The sequence below is a fragment of the Schistocerca nitens genome, chromosome 1 (genome assembly GCF_023898315.1).
Source record: "Schistocerca nitens isolate TAMUIC-IGC-003100 chromosome 1, iqSchNite1.1, whole genome shotgun sequence".
Classification (NCBI taxonomy): Eukaryota; Metazoa; Arthropoda; class Insecta; order Orthoptera; family Acrididae; genus Schistocerca; species Schistocerca nitens.
In genome coordinates, this window is record NC_064614.1 from 541,173,034 (window position 1) to 541,199,187 (window position 26,154).

General features: G+C 40.7%; 1 protein-coding gene across 4 annotated transcripts in view; it reads right to left on the reverse strand.

Moving 5' to 3' along the window:
* Window positions 1-26,154, reverse strand: part of LOC126253992 (trypsin-1-like) — a 180,739-nt gene that overhangs the window by 11,717 nt on the left and 142,868 nt on the right. For all 4 annotated transcript variants that reach the window (XM_049955275.1, XM_049955276.1, XM_049955274.1 and 1 more), the window contains one exon: window positions 11,386-11,567. In XM_049955275.1, coding sequence (XP_049811232.1) covers window positions 11,386-11,567 — 182 coding nt within the window. The remainder of the gene's footprint in view (window positions 1-11,385; window positions 11,568-26,154) is intronic.

Below are 26,154 nucleotides of genomic sequence, written 5' to 3' on the forward strand. Positions count from 1 at the left end.
TAAATTGAAATCTCCACCTAAGACTATAACATGCTGAGAAAATTTATGTGAAATGTATTCCAAATTTTCTCTCAGTTGTTCTGCCACTAATGCTGCTGAGTCGGGAGGTCGGTAAAAGGAGCCAATTATTAACCTAGCTCAGTTGTTGAGTGTAACCTCCACCCAAAATAATTCACAGGAACTACCCACTTCTACTTCACTACAGGATAAACTACTACTAACAGCGACAAACACTCCACCACCGTTTGCATGCAATCTATCCTTTCTAAACACCGTCTGTACCTTTGTAAAAATTTCGGCAGAATTTATCTCTGGCTTCAGCCAGCTTTCTTTACCTATAACGATTTCATCTTCGGTGCTTTCTATAAGCGCTTGAAGTTCCGGTACTTTACTAATGCAGCTTCGACAGTTGACAATTACAATACCGATTGCTGCTTGGTCCCCACATGTCCTGACTTTGCCCCGCACCTGTTGAGGCTGTTGCCCTTTCTGTACTTGCCCAAGGCCATCTAACCTAAAAAACCGCCCAGCCCACGCCACACAACCCCTGCTACCCGTGTAGCCGCTTGTTGCGTGTAGTGGACTCCTGACCTATCCAGCGGAACCCGAAACCCCACCACCCTATGGCGCAAGTCGAGGAATCTGCAACCCACATGGTCGCAGAACCGTCTCAGCCTCTGATTCAGACCCTCCACTCGGCTCTGTACCGAAGGTCCGCAGTCAGTCCTGTCGACGATGCTGCAGATGGTGAGCTCTGCTTTCATACCGCTAGCGAGACTGGCAGTCTTCACCAAATCAGATAGCCGCCGGAAGCCAGAGAGGATTTCCTCCGATCCATAGCGACACACATCATTGGTGCCGACATGAGCGACCACCTGCAGATGGGTGCACCCTGTACCCTTCATGGTATCCGGAAGGACCCTTTCCACATCTGGAATGACTCCCCCCGGTATGCACACGGATTGCACATTGGTTTTCTTCCCCACCCTTGCAGCTATATCCCTAAGGGGCCCTATTACGCGCCTGACATTGGAGCTCCCAACTACCAGTAAGCCCACCCTCTGCGACCGCCCGGATCTTGCAGACTGAGGGGCAACCTCTGGAACAGGACAAGCAGCCATGTCAGGCCAAAGATCAGTATCAGCCTGAGACAGAGCCTGAAACCGGTTCGTCAGACAAACTGGAGAGGCCTTCCGTTCAGCCCTCTGGAATGTCTTTCGCCCCCTGCCACACCTTGAGACGACCTCCCACTCTACCACAGGTGAGGGATCAGCCTCAATGCAGGCAGTATCTCAGGCAACCACAGTCGTAGTCCGATCGGGGGATGCGTGGGACGAGCTGGCCGTCCCCGACAAACCCCCATCCGGACCCCCACAGTGATGCCCATTTGCAACAGCCTCAAGCTGTGTGACCGAAGCCAACACTGCCTGAAGCTGGGAGCGAAGGGATGCCAACTCAGCCTGCATCCGAACACAGCAGTTGCAGTCCCTATCCATGCTAAAAACTGTTGCGCAAAGAACGTCTGAACTAATCTACAGAGAGCGCAAACAAATCGACAAAATTTAAACGGTTATTAAAATACAAGATTGCCTAGTAAATGCAGTAATGCTGCTACTTGCGCACTGCTGACACACTGCTCAGCGGCGGAAGGAGACTACGCGATTTTACACTATTCAGGTACTAAAACGCGATGCTACAACTCTCAAATACTATAATATGCCCGAAATTTATTAATTAAACAATGCAAGTACCAAAAACACGCAAAGGAATTAAGAATTAAACTATGTAACAAATGAGTGAGCTAGGAGTATACGACTTGCTGCTGCAGCTGCTTATCCAATGGCAGCAGGGAGCACACTGACTGTGACCAACCGACACTGGCCGTTCAAAACAAAAACAGAAGACAAACGACTACGCGAATTTACACTATTCAGGTACTAAAACGCGATGCTACAACTCTAAAATACTATAATACACCCGAAATTTATCAATTAAACAATGCAAGTACCAAAAACACGCAAAGAAATTAAGAATTAAACTATGTAACAAATGAGTGAGCTAGGAGTATACGACTTGCTGCTGCAGCTGCTTATCCAACGGCGGCAGGGAGCACATACCAGGAAGCCCATAGTAAGTATCAAATATTCATACACTTTTGATTATATATTTTATGTACACTTGAGCCACCATGAAACAGTTGACTACATGATACTAGAGATCCCATTTTCCAGACAACCACTTACATCACGATAACATTCACCATTGTAATCACTGTACACAATCCTGCCTCAAGTGATGCTAGTCCACTGTAGGTTTTAGGTTTCTTTTCCTACTGTTAACAGGGGAATTCAGGGTGAAGAATAACATTGGGTCAAATACTAACCAACAGACTTCTGCTTGATGGCTTTCTGAGATATCGCTGACTATGCAGGCATTATATGAACATTTACCATCTGATAACTTGTACCATAAGTATTGCTCTGAAAATGTCTATGTGTGATTTCAAGTACGCTTCAGATACTGACTATCATAAATAATTAACACGAACACTTAATGATTGATGATTGTGCATGTAGACTCCTACAATTTGCCATGACAGTAAGCCAAATAATCAGAGAAATCTGCCACATGGGTGTAAGTGTCACTGATCTTGTATTGTATAAAGTTAATTTTTGCTGAAGCTGGAAGCAGTGTAACATCCCCCTTTTGGCCTTTGCTTTATTTTGAGTACAGTTTTCATGTATGACTGTGCACTTGTGCATAATGATCTCATTTGGTATGCTGACATCCACGAAAATTAATAAAGTGGTGTCTTTGGTAACATTTATCTCTGCAAGGGGCCTACATTCATCTATTGCATGAAATGAAGAACAAAGAGTTCACTTGTTTGGTTATTAAGACATTTGAGATTTTGCTGTCTGGACTTGCTGGCATATAGAACACCCATGTAGCCTTATTAAAAATAAAATGTAAATTTCTCAAACTCCACAGTGACCATGGATCTTATTATTTATTTAAGTTAGGTCCTCAAGAATTAACTTTTGTAAGAAATTTCAGCAGCACCTTCCAGACATCAATGGCATTACTTCCCAAACTGCAGATGGGATTACAGACAAGCACATTTTTTGAATATTTAAGATTTTTACTTTCAGATTAACAGGATGGCTTGAAGGGTGATAAAGACCTCATGATGGGCTGCGAGGCATTTTCCCACTTTATGAGGGAGCCTCTAAGAGACTCTCTAAAACTCATACGAGGTATGTTTGAGCCATTGTTAATCAAACTCTTTGAATTCCTGTTCTTGTCACCATACTTCCCATTTGATTGAAATTATTGTGAACAGACTGACAGAGTGGTGATGAACTACCCGCTCACCAGTAATGGCTAACATATTATGAAACAATGGAAAATGCGGGATGCAATGTAACAATATTATGAAAAGGAAAGTTACTACTCACCATACAGCAGAGATGCTGAAAAGCATTAATTTTGAGAGTCTTTTTGTTATGACTATCTGTGACTTAACGTATTTATGGGTGTATCTGAAGAAGAAACCCTAGACCTAACAGTCTGCAATTTTCTGCTATGTAGATAGTATATTCACAATCTGGACACACAGGCAACATAACGTACAAGATGCTTTTCTACATCTGAGATCAATGCATTAAAAACTCAGATTCACAATGCATAAAAGCACATAATAGTTATTTATTTCTGGACAGGCTGGATGGCACACTTGAACACAGCATCTACTGTAAGCCAATGCACACAGACTTATACTTGCATGTCCTTCAGCTATTATGCCTTTTCAACATGAGAAGGTGTTCTAAGCATACACATGCAGAGGGCTCACAAAATCTCTCATTAAAAGAGTTTAGCCATGGAGGTATAGCACCTGCAGGCTGTTTTATGAAAGATCAATTGCAGCAACCCCAGATGCAGCATACTAAAAATTTGATGACGCCTAAGCCATAGCCTGCAGAGGGAGAATATACACTTGTCTTATCAATGTTTATTCCTCCCTTCTGAAACATGTTAGTGAAAATTTGATTAATACTCTGGAAATATAATGTCAAAAGACCATTATGCACACTGGCCAAGACAAAGGCCTTGTTGGTGACTGCTGAAGATGACCTAGGACTCTGGAAGTCAGCAGTCTCCCACATCCCACACCAGTGTAGTAAAATGTATGTAGGCCAGCCTCTATTGATAGTACAAGAAAAATGTGCAGAGCATAAGTCTAATACAGATAAGGAACAACATAGCCAGCTGTTGTGGAGCACCTAAAGGGCATATCATGAATTATGAAAGCACCAAGTTGTTACAACAGGCAGCGTGTTTGGAGGTTGTATCTTAAAAGAAATTGTAGAGGTGCAGTATATGATGAACTTATAAATAATAACAGCACTTTCCCACTAGGCTTGAGACAGAACTCTTAGCATGTCTGTGGGAAGATCTGCTCACATTATGGTAATGGAAGAGTCCAAAGCAAGATGGTGGTGACACAGGGACTAAGGGCCACAGCTCATGTCCCAGCTGCATATTTCTCTCTCCACCTTGTCAGCAGAACTACACTGATTCACAGTTGGCATGTTTACTGACAGCAAGAAGGGTGGGATATGAAGACAGAGTAGAGGAAGGCAATGAGTTATCAACACCACATGATTCCAGCACTACCACTCTCTGAATATTGTCAGCTTGTGTAGTATAGTTCGTTCAAGTACTTCCCATGAGCAAAGATATTTCAAATAGAGAATAGGTGTATGTAACACACAGCCACCTTACATGCCCACAGTAAAGTGCTGTTCATGAGTATGCATAAATAACTTACTATTCACAAACAGCTGAATTTGCCCTGACAATTGCAATGTTATTGGAAACTACTGCAAATGGGAGTGTTGGCTGGGTAATTGACAAACGGGAGACACCAAAGATATCTCAGATATTTTCCTCTACCATGGATATCATCTCCTCTCCAGGAAATATGAGACCTATCACCACTGCTGACTTAACTGTGAGTAGTGAGTCAGTGAGAGGTCTTGGGACCCTTCACAGGGAGGGCACAGAACAGCCAGACTCAGAACTATTCCCTTTTGCCTAACCAAAAGGTTTGTGGTTCAGGGGAAAGGAATTGCAAAAGGGCTGGGGTCTATTAATCATCAACACATTGAACTTACGGTGAATAAAGAGGAAGTGTAGTAACCAAGTAATACACAAAACCAGTCCAAGTAACACATATATGGTTTTATTCATAAACCTCGGAACAATAACAGAAATAAACCTCTTGTGACCCCACACCTAACAAGACAAAAGAATCATATAAGAGGTCCAACATAAGTGATATGCAGAACAACTGATGTGAGTGGTACAATCAGAATAAATGTAGTGACAGTGAGTTGGTGCCACTCTGTGTGTGTATATGCACAAGTTGCTGGTAGATGCCATGGTGGAAACCATGCTATATGCGCGCTGGCCATGTCCTGGCCTCTAGTGGTCAACCCACACTGACAAGTTGGTGACCAATTTAAACACATGCACGTGGTGACATGACACTCAGCAGACACTCACTTGCACACACTAGTAGTGTGATATAGCACACCTCTTCCTCATGCGAAGGGGCGCCCAAGTGATGGAGGAGATGCTGGCGACCCAACAAGAGATATCCGGAGTGGTGGCAGCTGGTGCTGATGGTGGGGCTGGAATGATGTGCCGAGCGGGCACCAGAGCATATGGCTGGAATGAGCAGAGACATGGGCATGCCCAAGGGGGATGGGCCCACTTGGAATCCAATGACAGCAACAGGAAAGAGGATGCCATTGCTACCTCTGTGTCATCATCAGCAGACAGGTCCCAGTACGGAATGGAGATGGGGCTGGATCTACCAGAAATGATGGTGATGATGGCAATGGGGTCACTGGATGCAGCCTGACTGGAACAGCAGGCTCTGGCAACGGACCTGAAGCCTGAGAAGGACTGGCACCAGGAAGCTGGAACTCCAGGGCACTGCATGTGGAGGCGGCAGCCAATGGGGTGGGGCACCTCCACAGCAGGTGATGATGGGCTTGAAGCAGAAGGCAGCAAGGCAGACTGTGACAATGGGAGCCGCACCCATGAAGCGGCAGCTGCTTCTGGCAGGGAGCAGGAGTGCAACTGATCAATAGGTGTGGCTATATGGATGTCACAAAGATGGTGTTCCTGGTGGTGTTGTACAGTGGCCGGTATCCATTTGGGCCTGTGACCAAACCCTCTCATCCACAGTGGCAATCCTGGCACATAGTGGCTGGACAAACCTGACTGTGGCAGGTGTGGCTCAGGCCAAAGAAGATTGAAGAGCATGTGTGACTGTCTCTGTGAAGCAACTCAGCCAGGCTCTGTCCCCCACATGTGTGAAGTGATAGGTGTTCAGAAAAAGAAGAAGGGCATTATTCAGTGAAGAATTCACAACAAACTTTTCCATTAGGGACTTGAACATACACACTGTAATTCTGATTCACCATTTAATTGAGGATGGAATGCGGAGCCATAACATGACAAATGCTGTGGCAGGAACAAAACAATTGAATAGTGTGAGAAGCAAACTGGGGACCATTATTGGAAACTAAGGCACAAGGCAACCCCTCAACTGGAAAAACCCTTAAAAGTGCATGAATTGTGACCTCAGCTGACATTGACATATGCTGGAGAATGTAAAGATATTGGGAAAATGCATCCACAACCAAAGCCAATAGTAATTCAAGAAGGGACCCGCAAAGCCTATATGTATGCTTGAAGCCGGCCATGGGACAGAGACGCTCTGGGAATATCCTGTTGTCAGGCACACTGTTCACAAACTGCAAAAAAATGAACAATTTCGCCATCAATCCCTGGCCAAAAAACATGACTCCTAGCTAACAGTTTACTGTGCAAATCTTCCCAGTGACCCCGCGCAGAATCTTGTGCCATAATGTGAGAGGAATGGCTACTCTAGGAGAGGGGTCTTCCGTGGGCAACAGCAAAACACTGTCAGAAACAAAGAAGCGATACTATAAGGAAAAGTAGTTGCACAGGGAGTTCAAAACCTGACACTGCATGATGAACAAACTGAACCATCTGGCGGAGAACCAGGTCGGTGGCAACGGCAGCTGCTATGCGTGAACTCATTACTGGGAAACCCTTGACCATGGCTTGCACTTCAATATCAAGACGGAATCAAAGCAATTCTTCATGGTCAAAGTCAGGATCAGGACCCACAGGGGTGGGGGGACAAGGCACTTGCATTGAAAGACTGCATACCATGCTCTTTTCTCCTCTCACTTGAACTATGGTATCGAAATTTGGGGGGCAACAACCAAAGCTAATATAGATAAGCTACTCATTCTTCAAAAAATGGGTGTGAGAATAATCTGTGGAGCAAAATATAGGGAATCTTGTCGCAACTTGTTTCCAAAAACAGAGGTGTTAACTGTTGTAAACACATACATTCTAAAAGCCATATTGCTTGTGAAAAGACTGCACCCAAACACTTATTCAGATTTCCACCAGTACAATACTAGAAATAAAGAAAGATTTTACATTGGCAGCCACAGAACAGCACTTTATGAAAAGGGGCCTCAGTACGCAGGTATAAATTTAGCTAATGCACTGCCTAGTGCAGTCATGGCTCTTCCTACAATTAAACTGAAACATCAGCTTAAGAAATTTTTAGTAAAACACCCTTTCTACACATTAGAAGAGTACCATACTTATATGAAGAACAACAAATGCTTTGTGAAATTATGTGAATAGAAATCAGTTAACATCTTATTGTAATTTTGTTGTAAATTAATGATATATTCAGAAGACTGTGTCTTGTGTATTGTACAAATAACTTTAATCATTACTGTTTCTTTGTACATGTGCAGTGTACCATTCGATGTTGAATAAAGCTGTTATTATTATTATTATTATTATTATTATAAACATTTAGACGTAGGTTGAAAATATATTTTGTAATTGTGGCAAGAGAAGGATAGTGCCCAGCGTTGTAGGTGGTGTGCTATCTTGTCATGCAAGGAAGTGTGAGGGTTAAACAAGGAAGGTTTACAGTCAGTAATAAGATGAAACTTGGATCCATACAAAAAATATGATATTTATGGAGAGCATAGACTATGACAAGAGCCTCTTTTTCCACCCTGCGAGTAAAGCTGCTGGGCTGGAATTAGGGATTTAGAGGAAAAAGCAACAGGTCGTTCAGAGCCATTGGCATATTGGTGAGCTAGGAACACACCATGGCCATACTGTGAGGCATCAGTTACCAAAACTACGTTCTGGTCCATAGAGAATGTAGCTAAACAAGGGGCCAAGAGTAGTTTGGATCTCAACATTTGAGAAGCGTGTTCGCAGTCTGGGCTCCACCAAAAAAAAGGTGCATTCTTGTGTAACAATGCATGCAACAGGTAGGCCAATGTGGCCACCCATGGCAAGAATTTATGTTAATAGGCATCTTTCCTAAAGAGGCCTGAAACTCCTTCATGGACAAGGGGCAAGGCATACATGTAACAGCGAAGATGTGGTCTGGCAGAGGGTGTACCCCATCCTGCAATAACTTGAACCAGAAATAAACACTGGAAGATTAAAAAAACTGAGATTCTGTGAGGTTACACCATAAGACTGCTGACTCTTAGACAGAAAGTAAAGTGCACAAATTATTCAAGCGATCACCTCTGGAGGAGCCCATGGCAACAATAACATCCGTTTAATTAATGCAGCCTAGGACAGGCTTAGTCAGTTGCTCTAAAAATCATTTTAAAATAGCAGACACCAAAAGGAAAGCGCAAATACTGACAGAGACCAAAAGGATTATTCAAAACCAGAACTCGCTGAGGCTCTTTGTCCACAGGAACCTGCAGATACACTTCAGACAAATCAATTTTAGAAAAGTACTGGCCACCTGATATTTTTTCGGACACTTCATGCAAACTATCTGTCATCATAGTGGTCACATCATGTGACACTACTGCCATATCGCCCCATGCTTCAATTTGTTCCCCCTGCTGCCTGAGAAACTTCAAAAGATTGTGCTACTTGCAAAATGTCTGCCAACGGGGCGTTTTCACAAAGTAAAGTCTTCTGGAGCACTTCCTTGTCCAGAGCTCAATAGATAATTGCGTCACACATTATAGTATCTGGATAAGAGTCATTATGGGCATCAGTAACAAAGTGACATGGCTAAGGCCATGAAGTTCGGCTACCCTGGCCCTGTATGACTGGTTTGGTTTCTTGTGGCATCGGTGAATTCAACTTGTACCACTATGACATGCATTCATTTGCAATGGTACTTTGACAATTAACTGAACATATGAAAAGTAAGAGCTACTGGTTCTTGTAAAGGGGCAATCTTGACACAGTAATTGCTATACCTTCAAGAGAGGAATAAGGCTTTGCACAAATTTGAGTCTGTCACACCGAAGGCCAAAAAATGTTGTCCAAGTCTTATTTTCATAAGCTTCTGAATCCTTAGATGAATCATCATATGGAGAAAAAGTGGTTGGTTAGACTGGTGGAACAGTAGCCTGTCTGTTAACAGAAGCCGACAAAGTGGTCACTATTGAAGTAAGCTGTTGAATCAGGGCCAGTAGCACAGCATCCATAATGACTAAACCTTGTGAGTTCGAACTTAAAGACTGCACACACAGAAACTGTTACAAACTCATCACCAGTCATGTAGAAACCAAGTAATACATGAAACACATCCAAGTAACACAAATATGGTTTTATTCATAGCCCTCTGAACAATAATGGAAATAAGTGTCTCATCACTCCACAAGTAATGAGACAAAATAATCATACAGAAGGTGCAACATAAGCAATACACAAAATAAGGAGCACAAACTAAAAGGACATGGTGAGAGTGGGTCAGTGCTGCTCGGTACAAACATGTGCGCAAGTTACTCATAGAAGCTGCCTGTAGACAGGCGGGCAGAGACTGTGCTGTGTGCAATTTTCCTACAAGTGACCTCTAGTGGTCAGGCTGCACTAATACAGTTGGTGGTTGATTTAAGTACACATACATGGCAATATTGCACTTGGCGCACTCACACTTATATGCACTAGTTGCAGGATACTGTGGGAAGCCTTGAACCATTTATTTTGATGATTCTGTGAGTATCACAGACTACCACTTCCTAGACTTGTGCCATATGGCTGAGAACTTTAGGGACCTATTAATTGAATCATGAATGTCCTTTCTCTATGCTTTTTCTGAAACATAGATAGTCAGGTAGTTGGTCATGTGTTGTCTTTAAGATCATGTTTGTGTATGTCATGCTACCAGTGAATAAATAGAGCATCTTGTTATTTTTTCATAATTGAGGGTATTATTTTATTACATGATAGTTATTTTATTAACTGATAACCTTGAAGTTGAATGTTAATGAACTTGAAATTATTGAGGTATGACCCTAGCAATAACAGTGTCTTTGGCACTGAGAAATTGAATGTTAGATGTACAGATAATATTAAACAAATACATTTCAGAATGTAATTAACCAGAACTGGTATAAAATATGAGCTGGGTTAATAAAAAGAATTGTACACTCATGTTCTGAAGGTAACAGAATTGAAACTGTGAGGTTTATCATTAACTATGTCTGAATAGTTCAGGTGGTAATACCATTACCTATAAAAGGCAGTGTTCTGGGTTCATGTACCAACCTGGCATACAGTTTTAATTGACAGAAAGTTTTAACACAAGCACTGCTTTTTGAGTTATGCTATCAACCTTCTATTTATGTATGTTGCACACTTCACATTTATGTTAGTACACAAATAATTATTCCTGCTATACAGTTATCTATGCACTGAAAATAGATAAATACTTATTTTATGACTCCTCATTACAGGAAAGGAATTTGTAAAAGGAAGTAGCAATGAAGTATAATTTCAGTTCACTTTGGAGTATTTTTGATACTACTTGTTTCTTGCCTTACATTTGTGTACAACTTGAAACATGATTTTGTACCAAAATATGCATGTTCAAAGTCAACATCATAATTATTTTTAAATCTTCAGTTCTGCTTTCTTCATGACAGTCAGATTCTGATTTATTTCTATTGTTGAATAAACCGATTGCTATGAAAATGTAAAATCTCAATTCCTCCATACAGGTGCATGTGTGTGTTTGCATATATGTATGAATATATCTGTGTGAATTTTGCATTAGTTAGCTCTGAAGGACAGCATTGTTGAAAACATAGCAATACTTCCAGTCTTATTTATGTGCCTATTGACCACTGAAGAACTCAGCTATATTGTGATTTTTTTAAACTCCTTTCATTATTTATGAACGGTCACTCCTGCATCTTCAGTCTACAGTTTTGACTATTTGGAGGCGTTACTTGTGTAGAGTTCTTAAAATCTGGTATTTACCTGGCAAGAATCCTTCCCTCCATCAGGGTAACCAGCACACAGTAGGATGTTTGTATCAAAATCTTCACCGTAATACTCTAGGCACATATCTGATGTCATTATTGGTACCTGTACTTTATACAGATATCGAGAAGGTGCTCCATCCTCTTCAGTTGCACCCCAGCCACTATCTGTTGCTATGCCTGAAATTTGCAATCATTTATCACAGTTGTTTTCCTCTTTATATTGATTGTAGGACACTTTAAAATAAATGTAAATGTGAATGAAACTAGGTTAGATAAATTGATCAAGATGCTCAAACTTAAATATGTTCTCCTACCTGATTTATTACAACCTTTTGGTAGTAAAAGTTCACAGGTAAACATTTATTTATTATTGATGAAGGTTTCTCGGGTCTTTAGCCGGGTGGTAGCGTTGATATCTCACGACATTTCGGGAAGTGTCATACTACCCATCTTCTGGCAAAGTGTCAAGATTCACGGAGAGTGGGCTATTTATATGCTGTGTCACCCCCCCTTCCCCCACTAGACCTCGGGTGGCTGCGGTGGACCAGCAGCATGTGCGTGGTGGTGAGGATGGCGGATGCCCTCAGTGGCCACATTTGGTTTTTGGTGTAAGCATTCTGTCTGCGTCCGCGGCGAAGGACGTTGATGGGCATGCTCCTGACGGATTGCCGTTATCGCAGGGTTCCATGCTGTGCTGAGTTGGTATCCCTCATCTCTGTTGACCAGATTGTCGTGAATCCTTATTTCTATGGATTCTTTGATAACGCTTTCCCAGAAGCCAGATGCTCGGCACAGTACCTTCGTGTTTTCGAAGTTGAAGGTGTGTTCTTCATTTATGCTGTGTTCTGCTATGGCTGATTTTTCTGTGTGACCTAGTCACACACATCTGATATGTTCTTCGCAGCATTTAGATATGCAGCGCTGTGTTTGCCCAATGTATTGTTTTCCACAGTTGCACGGTATACTATATACTCCTGGTGTGTTAAGGTTCAGCGCATCTTTGGCAGAACCCAGGAGCTCCCTCGTCTTCGGTGGTGGTCGAAGAATGGTTTTGATATTGTATTTGCCCAGAAGTCATGCAATTTTGGCCGAGAGTGGACCCACATATGGAAGAAGCGCGAGTAGTTTGTCTTCTTCTTCTTCTTCTTCAGCTTCTTCTGGGGTACTCACTGCTTCCTTCTTCCTTTTAAGCCCCCTGTTGATCTGCATTTCACTGTAGCCATTTTGGTCGAAGACTTCCCTCAGGTGTTGCAGCTTGGATGATAGGCTGTCTTTGTCGCAGATGGCGCACGCCCTATGTACCAGGGTGGTCAGTACTCTTTGGCTTTGTGCTGGATGGTGGCAGCTTGTTACATGAAGGTATAGGTCTTTGTGTGTCTTTTTTCTATGTACTGCATGGCCTAGTGAACCATCTGCCTTCCTCTTAATTAAAATATCAAGGAAGGGGAGGCACCCATTTTCCTCCATTTCCATTGTAAATTTGATGTTCAGATGGATACTGTTGAGGTGTTCAAGAAACTCATCTAGCACCTGTTTGCCATGTCCCCACACGACAAAAGTGTCGTCAACATAGCGGAAGAAGTTCTTTGGTTTCTGTTTGGCAGTGTCAAGGGCCACCTCCTCAACATGTTCCATATAGAGGTTTGCAATCGCAGAAGCCAATGGGGAGCCCATGGCCACACCGTCAATATGCTCGAAGAATTCCTCATTGCACTGAAAGTAGGTGGTTGTTAGTGCGTGTTCAAAGAGGCTGACTGTTTGTGGTTCAAAGTGCTGGGCTAAAAGTGCCAAGGAGTCTTGAAGGGGCACTTTCGTGAAAAGCGATGTCACGTCGAAGCTCACGAGTAGGTCCTCCCTTGGTAGTCGCCGCTGGTCCACCGCAGCCACCTGAGGTCTAGTAGAGAGGGGGGGGGGGGGTTGACCGCACATATAAATAGCCCATTCTATGCTAATCTTGACACTTCGCCAGAAGATGGGTAGTATGACACTTCCCGAAATGTCGTGCGATATCAACGCTACCACCTGGCAGGAGACCCGAGAAACCTTCATCAGTAGTTTACGCCGGGAAAGCCTACAGTGACATATTTATGTATTATGTTTATTCTGACTGCCACTGTTACCACTCTCAAATTAACAAAATATTTGTCTTTCATAAAATGAAAATAAGTGAAGGAGGATGATGCTATAAATACTGTGTTGTGGCAAGATTTGTCTTATTTTCTTCCACCAGCTTTCTCTTTATGGGTTTCTTTGTCAACACAGTATACTTCCACATAGTGTTGTTACTCTAAACATGCAAGAGAAGCTTACTTTACATAAAGAAAAAGACTAATCGCAGAACTCACATTAATTTAACAGTGAACAAGAAAATAGTTAAAATTACCACAACAAATGACTATTGGTGCACTTGCTACTAGTCAGTATCTATTACATTTTCACACTTTCTTGAGACTGATACTGAATTGATGCATCAGTCTGACTTCATTCCATATCTCAGTGTCCAACATCACTATCTTCTCTGGCTTTGGCTCTTGAGGAAGAATGGGGTACCATTCTTCCACAGACATTTAGACACCTCTGAAATAGACACCACCAGAGATAATGTCATCATAAAGGTGAAGGGTGGATACATCCCAATTAATGTCCACTAATAGGTGTCTGAATATTTTTGATCAGACAGTGTACTATTCAGTAATCTGTAATTGCCTGCAGTGGCAAACTTTTTAATTTATAATTTACTTTTTAACTGGTCATATATTGTTGGAAGGTTACTCTTTCATCTAGCTCTAGCTCTAACTGCAAGTAGTGGCTCACCACACATCTAGAAGCAGAATTGTTTCTTGTATTTCCATTTGTAGAAACAGTGCTTCAGCAGCATGTATATTATTTTGCTAACAGTTACTAATAATGTATTGCCCTTGCACTTACACTACTGCACTCAGTTAGGGAAGCACTTGCCATCACTTCAAAAAATGTTATGCAGCCAACCCAAACCATGGACACAAAATTATGCACCCAACTGTTCACACGTATACACACACACACACACACACACACACACACACACACAGTTTCTCTAAATTACTTCAGGCAAATACTGGAGTGGTTCCTTTGAAAGAGCATGGCAGATTTTCTTCCCCATCCTTCCCTAATCCGATTGGACTGATGACCTCACTGTCTGGTCCCCTTCCCCAAATCAACCAACCTTGGTAAGGCATTTAATGATTTCACAATTGGCTGCACCCCACTCATATACCTGTCAGTAATCTCAGGGTTCCTGAATACAGTATCAGGAACTATGAAGATTTAAATGTATACATGATGCATCCCACAAAAGTTACTGAAAGTGCCTGAAATATAAACCATGCATATGCATGCTTGTGGACCAGTTTATTGACTATCTGGTACACCTGTTTATCACTCATATAACAATCTTTCATAAAATAAAGCGAGCAAAGCAAAAGCATGAAAACTTTTTGCTTTCCAGCAAGCAGTCACACAGAAGATGTTCTTGACTATTACAAGAGAAGCAATGAGGAAAACAGACTTCTAAGATTTGCAGTCAACTAAGTACCTATATTCAGACATCTAACACACAACTACCCATGGTCTTTTATCAAACTTCAGGAGCTTTGCCAGTCTTATACCTATCCATTTAATAGTCCTATAAGAAAGTAAATGACCGATGCTATCAATTGGTGAAAAAAGTTATAAATGAATACTAAACTATGTCAGCTAGTCAAGTGGTAAGACAACGTGTTGAAGTGAAGTGTTTGTATTACTGTAATCTGTATGCAGTGTAGCATTTCTCTGTCTTTTGTTGCTATTCTAAAGTATACGTCCCTTGTTGCAACATTAATGTTGTACATGTGCTTTATACTGTGCCCATTTTTCTTGAAGTTTCTGCAATAGGTTATGGGCCCAGTCCATGGTTCAGGAAACAAATTGGGTACTGTAATTTAGCATTTCATGATGCCATAAATGCGTTAGCATCTGTTGTGTATTATGCATGGTTTGTATTGTGTGTACATGAGCAACTACTGAATATTCTCCAGTGGAATTTTTGCAGCTGTAAATCTGAAATGTCTTATGTAGCTGCAATGGATTTCCATGGTAATGAGAATCTGTGTGAGGCTGAAAATTTGACCATACAGAAGTTTGCAGTACAAAATTTATTATGTGCGTCAGAAAGCTGATTGTGGAAGTCAGATCATTGTCGGAACTGTCAAAGCAAAAGTTATGGCAATCTTGGTTGCATGTAAAGATGCACAAGACATGTGGGACAAGCTACATGCCATGTTTGAACAGAAAACAGAGCAAGCCGCATATTCTGTTCAGTCAGAATTCTTCAAGTTTCACATGAGTACAGACGATCACATGATGACACATCTCACTCATTTCGAAAACTTGGTTCTTTGAATGGAGCAATTCATGTGAAACCTGATGAATTATCATTAATGGTGTGATGGCTTTACACACTGCATGACACTTATGAATGTCTGTGACTGTCATGGTGGGTAAGATCTGAAGATCAACAGACACTTAAAGCCTTTAATGGATGTGTTAACATCTGATGAAATTTGTTGTGCTTATCAGAGGGAGAAATAATGGGACAAGTTAGCTGCACTGTTCACCACCAAAACCAGCATTAAACAAATGAAAAGTGCAGATGAGAACAGTGGTAGGAATATTACATCTCGAATAAACACAAAAAGTTAACAAACAAAAAGAAAGAAGCCTAAAAATTTCGGTTTTGGTGGATTTAGCCATAGTAAAAAAATGTGTCCAAATGTCAAAAACAAACAAAAAACTGTCAACGATCAAAATAAATGTGAACTGTCTGACCAGGCTTTCATTGGTGAAGCAATGAGTGCAGAATTGGATGAGGACTCACGGAGCACTGATTGTGGAGTGATGAATCACATGGCTAAAAGAACTGTGTACTAAGTTTCCAAACAACTGCGAATATGCATGGGCAGTGGTTGGACTAGCTAAGTAAAGGGACTAAATATTTTGACGCTTTTGTCAATGGAGAATAGAAGTTATGCCATATGGATAATGTTTTGTATACTCCAGAATGGTGAAGAAGTGTGTTTTGTGTATCATCTGCTCTGGACAGGGGATTAGACTTTTATTCATTGAAGGACAAGGGTTAATTCTGAAACAATAGCATTGTAAAAGTGTGTGGTATATGCTTTGGCAGCTTATTGAAGAGGCTGATTTGAGTGACAAAACAAATTCATACTTATAATCCTGAAGTAAATCTTGTGTCAAAGGAATCTCTGGAAATTTGGCATGAATGCTTGGGTCATCAGAATATACGCCATGTGCAACAGTTATGAAGCAACATCATGTTGAAGTTAAAGACTTTGTGAAGAATTCTGCAAGACATGTGTTACGGGGAAGCAGCATTGGAGCAGTAGTCAGTCATGACAGCAGCTTTCCACAGAACCTGGAGAAGTGATTCATGCTGTTGTATGTGGACTTACAGAGTGTAAATTGCTGGGAGGAGCTGGATAATTTCTCTGCTTTACTTGTGATTTTTCAAGATTATGCATGGTGTATTTTCTCAAGCAGTAGTCTGAGACTCCACAGAAGATTACGGAAATGTTGAGCATTGTGAAGAATTTTTGTGATCAGCTACCAAAAGCAATCCAGTCTAATGGCAGACAAAAATTCGATAATACTGAAATTAAACATTTGATTAAAGTAAATGGTGTAAAACTCACCATCACAAATTCTTACACTCCAGAACAGAACGGATGTGCTAAGCATACTAATAGAACTGTTGTGGAACTAGCTCTAAACCATGTTTATGTGTTGACCAGAACTGGCACAAATCATGTGAATGGCAGAAAACCCTATGAGGCATTGACTTTATAGATTATACAGCTAAATAATCCTCATATTTGTGGAGCAAAGTGTTTTGTTTGCATTCTGAAGGAAAAGTGAAAGAAATGGGAACCATAAGGAAAACCAGAAATCTTTGTTGGTTATTCTGATGGCATTGATGGCTTTTGAGAGTGGACTGGATCAGAAAATTGAGTTATTTGGAGTAAGGATGTTGTTTTTGAACACAACAATACCAGGACAATGGTATTACTCCCCAGCAATATGGGCAATTAAAAATTGATGAATCATGATGAAGATGACGCAAGTGTATTTAAAAGACATACAGAAGCAAGTTATAGTGAAAGAGAATTGAGAGACAATGATTACTGAAGAAGAGCAATGGAGGAAGAAATGGCTTCATTGAAGGAAATTCCTATGTGGACTTTGGAACCTCTATCACCCATTACAAACTGCTGGATTTATAGAATTAAGGGTGAATCTGATGAAAAAACTGATCATTATAAAGCAAGACTAGTTGTTCATGGATTTTCTCAAGAAGAAGGTATGGTATTGACTGTAATGAAATGTTTAGTCCTTTTACTAGATACAATACAGTCGGATCTATTTTGAGTACTGCTGTTAGCAGGCGTCTTCACTTGGTATATTCTGATGTAAAATCTCCTTTTTTGAATGGCTTCTTAAATGAAGAGTTAGATGTGGAGCAGCCTGAGATAGTGATGGGACTTCTTGAGTGTGGAAGCTTCATAGAAGTTTACATGGACTAAAACAATATCCAAGGTGCTGAAACAATGGTTCACAGGACTTTCTAATTAATCTTTGGCTTGTGGCAAGTAAGGCACATCTATGTCCGATCTATTGAGAAGACTGCAAAGACAGCATGTGGTAGTTCTGCATGATGTTGATGGATTAACATCACCAAGTAAGAAGAAGGGTATTAAATTTCCCTAAGAGAAATTCAAGATGACTTTAAGATTACTGTTGATCCATAGGCTATTTCTTAAATATTAATATTCGATGTCATGAGAATAGATCAATAGAGATTAATCTAGAAAGTTATGCTTTAGACATTCTTTGATGGTTTAACATTGCAGAGACAAATCCTGTGTCAACTCCAGTCAAGTGATATCTGCAGACAGATGAATTGACCAATGATAAACCAACTAATTCTCATTACCAAGAAGCAGATGGCTGTCTTATGTAGTTGGCTGTAGGTACATGGCCTGATATAGCAATCGTAGTGAGCCATGGACCTTGCCGTTGGTGGGGAGGCTTGCGTGCCTCAGCGATACAGATGGCCGTACCGTAGGTGCAACCACAACGGAGGGGTATCTGTTGAGAGGCCAGACAAACATGTGGTTCCTGAAGAGGGGCAGCAGCCTTTTCAGTAGTTGTAGGGGCAACAGTCTGGATGATTGACTGATCTGGCCTTGTAACATTAACCAAAACGGCCTTGCTGTGCTGGTACTGCGAACGGCTGAAAGCAAGGGGAAACTACAGCCATAAATTTTCCCGAGGACATGCAGCTTTACTGTATGATTAAATGATGATGGTGTCCTCTTGGGTAAAATATTCCGGAGGTAAAATAGTCCCCCATTTGGATCTCCGGGCGGGGACTACTCAAGAGGACGTCGTTATCAGGAGAAAGAAAACTGGCATTCTACGGATCGGAGCGTGGAATGTCACATCCCTTAATCGGGCAGGTAGGTTAGAAAATTTAAAAAGGGAAATGGATAGGTTAAAGTTGGATATAGTGGGAATTAGTGAAGTTCGGTGGCAGGAGGAACAAGACTTTTGGTCAGGTGATTACAGGGCTATAAATACAAAATCAAATAGGGGTAATGCAGGAGTAGGTTTAATAATGAATAAAAAATAGGAGTGCGGGTTAGCTACTACAAGCAGCATAGTGAATGCATTATTGTGGCCAAGATAGACGCGAAGCCCACGCCTACTACAGTAGTACAAGTTTATACGCCAACTAGCTCTGCAGATGATGAAGAAATTGATGAAATGGATGACGAGATAAAAGAAATTATTCAGGTAGTGAAGGGAGACGAAAATTTAATAGTCATGGGTGACTGGAATTCGTCAGTAGGAAAAGGGAGAGAAGGAAACATAGTAGGTGAATATGGATTGGGGGGAAGAAATGAAAGAGGAAGCCACCTTGTAGAATTTTGCACAGAGCATAACTTAATCATAGCTAACACTTGGTTCAAGAATCATAAAAGAAGGTTGTATACCTGGAAGAATCCTGGAGATACTAAAAGGTATCAGATAGATTATATAATGGTAAGACAGAGATTTAGGAACCAGGTTTTAAATTGTAAGACATTTCCAGTGGCAGATATGGATTTTGACCACAATCTATTGGTTATGAACTGCAGATTGAAACTGAAGAAACTGCAAAAAGGTGGGAATTTAAGGAGATGGGACCTGGATAAACTGAAAGAACCAGAGGTAGTAGAGAGTTTCAGGGAGAACATAAGGGAACAATTGACAGGAATGGGGGAAAGAAATACAGTAGAAGAAGAATGGGTAGCTCTGAGGGATGAAGTAGTGAAGGTAGCAGAGGATCAAGTAGGTAAAAAGATGAGGGCTAATAGAAATCCTTGGGTAACAGAAGAAATAATGAATTTAATTGATGAAAGGAGAAAATACAAAAATGCAGTAAATGAAGCAGGCAAAAAGGAATACAAACGTCTCAAAAATGAGATTGACAGGAAGTGCAAAATGGCTAAGCAGGGATGGCTAGAGGACAAATGTAAGGATGTAGAGGCTAGTCGCACTAGGGGTAAGATAGATACTGCCTACAGGAAAATTAAAGAGACCTTTGGAAAGAAGAGAACCACTTGTATGAATATCAAGAGCTCAGATGGCAACCCAGTTCTACGCCAAGAAGGGAAAGCAGAAAGGTGGAAGGAGTATATAGAGGGTTTATACAAGGGCGATGTACTTGAGGACAATATTATGGAAATGGAAGAGGATGTAGATGAAGATGAAATGGGAGATAAGATACTGCGTGAAGAGTTTGACAGAGCACTGAAAGACCTGAGTCGAAACAAGGCCCTGGGAGTAGACAACATTCCATTAGAACTACTGATGGCCTTGGGAGAACCAGTCATGACAAAACTCTACCATCTGGTGAGCAAGATGTATGAGACAGGCGAAATACCCACAGACTTCAAGAAGAATATAATAATTCCAATCCCAAAGAAAGCAGGTGTTGACAGATGTGAGAATTACTGAACTATCAGTTTAATAAGTCACAGCTGCAAAATACTAACACGAATTCTTTACAGACGAATGGAAAAACTGGTAGAAGCAGACCTCGGGGAAGATCAGTTTTAATTCCGTAGAAATGTTGGAACACGTGAGGCAATACTAACCTTACGACTTATCTTAGAAGAAAGATTAAGAAAAGGCAAACCTACATTTCTAGCATTTGTAGACTTAGAGAAAGCTTTTGACAATGTTAACTGGAATACTCTCTTTCAAATTCTGAAGTTGACAGGGGTAAAATACAGGGAGCGAAAGGCTATTTACAATTTGTACAGAAACCAGATGGCAGTTATAAGAGTCGAGGGGCATGAAAGGGAAGCAGTGGTTGGGAAGGGAGTGAGACAGGGTTGTAGTCTCTCCCTGATGTTATTTAATCTGTATATTGAGCAAGCAGTAAAGGAAACAAAAGAAAAATTCGGAGTAGGTATTAAAATTCATGGAGAAGAAGTAAAAACTTTGAGGTTCGCCGATGACATTGTAATTCTGTCAGAGACAGCAAAGGACTTGGAAGAGCAGTTGAATGGAATGGACAGTGTCTTGAAAGGAGGATATAAGATGAACATCAACAAAAGCAAAACGAGGATAATGGAAAGTAGTCAAATTAAATCGGGGGATGCTGAGGGGATTAGATTAGGAAATGAGACACTTAAAGTAGTAAAGGAGTTTTGCTATTTAGGGAGTAAAATAACTGATGATGGTCGAAGTAGAGAGGATATAAAATGTAGACTGGCAATGGCAAGAAGAAGAGAAATTTGTTAACATCGAGTATAGATTTAAGTGTCAGGAAGTCGTTTCTGAAACTATTTGTATGGAGTGTAGCCATGTATGGAAGTGAAACATGGACGATAACCAGTTTGGACAAGAAGAGAATAGAAGCTTTCGAAATGTGGTGCTACAGAAGAATGCTGAAGATAAGGTGGGTAGATCACGTAACTAATGAGGAGGTATTGAATAGGATTGGGCAGAAGAGAAGTTTGTGGCACAACTTGACTAGAAGAAGGGATCGGTTGGTAGGACATGTCCTGAGGTATCAAGGGATCACCAATTTAGTATTGGAGGGCAGCGTGGAGGGTAAAAATCGTAGAGGGAGACCAAGAGATGAATACACTAAGCACATTCAGAAGGATGTAGGTTGCAGTAGGTACTGGGAGATGAAGAAGCTTGCACAGGATAGAGTAGCATGGAGAGCTGCATCAAACCAGTCTCAGGACTGAAGACCACAACAACAACAACAACAACAGTGAGCTATGTGTCGCAATTTTTGGAGAGTCCTCAAGAAAATCACTTGTCTGTGGTAAAAAGGATTCTAAAGTATATAAAATGTTCAGTTCCATTAGGTATAATGTGTGATAGCCATGCAAATGGAAGACTAGAAATACATACAATGCTGATTACACCAGTGATCAAGTAAATTAAAAAAAGAAAAGAAAAGACGCTCAGGCAGCAGAGTGATTGCAAGGTTTTGTGAGGGGCGATTACCTATGCTTGTAAGTGGCAACAGTGTATATCACTGTCAACAACCAAGTCAGAATATATGGCTGCCAGTGAAGGAGCCAGAGAAGGAATATGGCTATCCAAGCTCCATGAAGAAATTTCACTACTGGAGATTGTCCCTGTTCTTCTTGTTGCTAATGCAAGTGCCATTAAAGTGGCCAGAAATCCTGGATTTCACAAGAGATCAAAGCATATTGATGTTCACATGCACTACATCCATGAGAAAATTCAAGAAGGCCAGACAGCCATCAAGCATGTCCTGGCAATAAGCAAGCTGCAGATATTCTCACAAACCTGTGCCACCTGTTTGGCTTGAATACATAAAATCATTAAGTGGAATGTGTTAAGTACTGTATTTAACAATATAAACTTTTAGGGGAAGTGTTGAAGTGAAATGTTTATATTACTGTAACCTCCATGCAGTGTAGTGTGCCTCTGTCTTTTGATGCTGTTCAAAAATATATGTGTCTTGTAGCAACCACATTGTGCATGTGCCCTTTTATTTTGAAGTTTCCACTATATATTGATTTCACATACAAGAGGACCTAGGTTCAATTCCCCACACAGCTACCCAGATTTAGGTTAATTCAGGCAAATTTGCGACAGTTTGTTTGAAAAGCATATGTCCAGTTTCCTTTCCCATACTGTCCAGCCCAAACTTGTGCTCTCTTCCTAACAATCCTGTTACTGAAGGGATGATAGACCCTTCTTCATAAACAATTCCATGACCAGGGACATTCTTACATTCTACCTTTGCTAATGGGTTTTTGTTGCATAAAGGCAAGTTATAAGCCTCTTGAAGGTTAGCTGTAGCCTGTGATGATGTGCCTCATCTGTGTTTTTTTTTTAATGACACAGAGGAGTTTACATTATAGACACTCTTCTGTTTGTCTCTGTTCCCACTTCATATGTCCTTCCATTGTCACACCAAAACATTGACTAAACCAGTGATGTTTTAATGCTTCACAACAGGAGTCTGTATAACGTTCCTCACAGATCTCGTGCAAAATGTGGTTGATGGTGATTAATTCTTACTCTGTTCTGTCTTGAAGAAAGCTGTAGCTACATTCATGTGTAGACAATGTATTTTAGTAGAAGTCCTCTCAGTGCTTTGGTACTATTCCTTGGATTTGCTAACTACAGTGTCTGTAATGTTCAAGACTGAAGTGACCCTTCATTTTTTTCTCTCTGAAATTACCCAGCCATAACATGAACTGAGTAGTTGGTGCTAGCTTCTACTTACTTGAGTTGAAAGGCAGTTACCATTTGTCTTAGCTTGTTTTAATCAGCTCAGTTTAGGGTATATATATGATCCTATGAGTCTTTATCTGTGCAGTTCATTGTTTTCAATTATGTTTCTATGTAAATAGTACTGTGGGCACTGGGTGTACCACCATAGTACAACTGCATATTCTAGGAAATACTTCTGTAGACAATAGCAATGCCAATGTTGCTGCATCTGTTCACTCTCTCTCAGTATGTGTGAAGTGTGTTCAGCACAATTGAAGCTCTAGTCCACCAGTTCTCTCAAAACAAGTGCTTCTGTTACCATCTGTGTATTCAGTGTCTCAAAGGATAATGTGTGCATTAATATCTGATAATATTAGGAGTTTTTAATGAGTGAAGCAGTTCAGATCCCCATGTTGCCAGTCAGATTGAGGTTTTCTGAGGTCTCCCTATATCACTTAATGCAAATGCTTGTGTTTCATGAGAAAATAAACTCTAATCTTCCTTCTTCTTATTAGGAGATTTTTTCCCTCAGGTATAAACTGCAACTTTCAGAATCATTCAAGTGTAAGGCTCAGGATAGTGGGACTGTCCGGTGTACATAGAAGATAACATCCATGTTTCATCTCCACACTGAACTTCAAATGTTACAACATCCTGAAAACAGAACTGAATACTCTATATAACCCACTCTCTCCACCCACTTCAGACTTAGGTGTTTGTGATTGTTGTGTGTCAGTGGCAGCCTAGAATACAGTATGTCAAGCAAGCAGTTGTTTCTAGTGCTGTGAAAATGTAAATTCATTCTAACAAGGGAATCTCCCCATCGCACCCCCCTCAGATTTAGTTATAAGTTGGCACAGTGGATAGGCCTTGAAAAACTGAACACAGATCAATTGAGAAAACAGGAAGAAGTTGTGTGCAACAGTAAAAAAAATTAGTAAAATATACAAACTGAGTAGTCCACGCGCAAGATATGCCACATCAAGGAGCATGCGAGCTCAGGAGTGCCGTGGTCCCGTGGTTAGCGTGAGTAGCTACGGAACGAGAGGTCCTTGGTTCAAATCTTCCCTCGACCGAAAATTTTACTTTCTTTATTTTCGCAAAGTTATGATCTGTCCGTTCGTTGATTGACGTCTCTTTTCACTGCAATAAGTTTAGTGTCTGTGTTTCGCAACCTCATCGCAAAACCGTGCGATTAGTAGACGAAAGGACGTGCCTCTCCAATGGGAACCGAAAACATTTGATCGCAGGTCTATACGACACTGGTGACGGCTTGTGCGTCACATGACAGGAATATGTTGTCGACCCACCTAACTTGTACACTTGGCGAATGGGTAAAAAGATTCTTCTACCTTGCCCGATTTAGGTTTTCTTGGGGATGTGATAATCACTCCCAAAAAAGTGATGAAAAGATAAGAGTGTCACATAAACTGAAAATAAAAAATTAAACTTTTCACTGGAGGAAAGACTTGAACCTACGACCTCTCGTTTCGTAGCTGCTCTCGCTAACCATGGGACCACGGCATTCTTTGACTCCTAGTGTTCTTGGTGTTGCCTATTTTCGCATGGACTACTCAGTTTGTATATTTTACTAATTTTTTTCATAGTTCCACACAACTTCTTCCTGTTTTCTCGATTGATCTGTGTTCAGTTTTTCAAGGCCTATCCACTGTGTCAACTTATAACTAAATCTGAGGGGGGTGCGATGGGGAGGTTCCCTTGTAAGGGTAAATTGTTGTGTATTTTATTTTACATATATTAAGCAGTTATACATATAGAAACTTGGGAGGGTCATTATGTTTAATAGGCTGAAATGCTTCTTACAGGTTTCTCTTGGACCCAATCTTAGTATACATCTAATTGCTTTTTTTGTCATTTGAATACACAGTTTGTGCCTGTTGAAATACCCCATAACAGAATCTCATATTGTAGCTGTGACTGAAAGAATGCATAGTAGCAAAGCATCAATAAACTTTTACTGACAGAATATCTCAGTTTATACAGCTGTAATATCATGCAAGCAAGTTTGCCTGTCAGATAGCTTATATGGTCATCCTGTGAGAGCCTTTGCTCTATTTTTAGTCCCAATAGTTTGACACTGTGATTCCCTTCTTTCCATACCTTCAGATTAAAATAAATTTCCTCCATTTTTGTGCTGTTTATACATAACTAGTTAGCAATACACCACATCTTACACTTTTCAAGAAGTTCATTATTTTTTTTACCACCTCTTGCATACTCTTGCCTGTGGAGATCATGGTCATATCATCAGCATATAAGACATTTTTGCAGGTTATATAGTTTGAGAAGTCATTAACATAGACAATAAAGAGGTAGGGTCCAAGAATGGAGCCCTGTGGAATTCCTCTCATAATTTTCATTAGTTCTGACCTTTCACTGTGCACATGCACTAACTGTTGCCTGTTATTTAGGTATGACTTAATAAAATTAAGTGATTTGTCTGCAATATCATAATATTCTAATTTTTTCACAATTATCTCATGTGATACTGAATCAAATGCTTTGCTTAAGTCTATGAGTGTTACAAAGGTGGTCAGTTTCCTTTCAAAACATTGTGGATTTCAGTTATCAGGCTTTCAACAGCTTTTATTGTTGATTGATTAGTTTTAAATCCAATCTGGGTGTCATTAAAGAATTTATTGCTCTCAAAATACATGTAAATCTGTGTGTATGAACAGCTCTCTATGATTTTGGCCAGTATAGGGACAATTGATATTTGTCTACAGTTATCTGGTATTTCTCTGTCATCCTTTTTGTATATGGGGAGTGCAATCGTAATTTTAAGGCAATTAGGGAAGATGCCATCATCAAGGATTTTATTTGCAAGGCCGAGTAGAGGAGCTCTAATATACTTAATTATGGTCTTTATTAAAAAAGTTACTGAATCTAT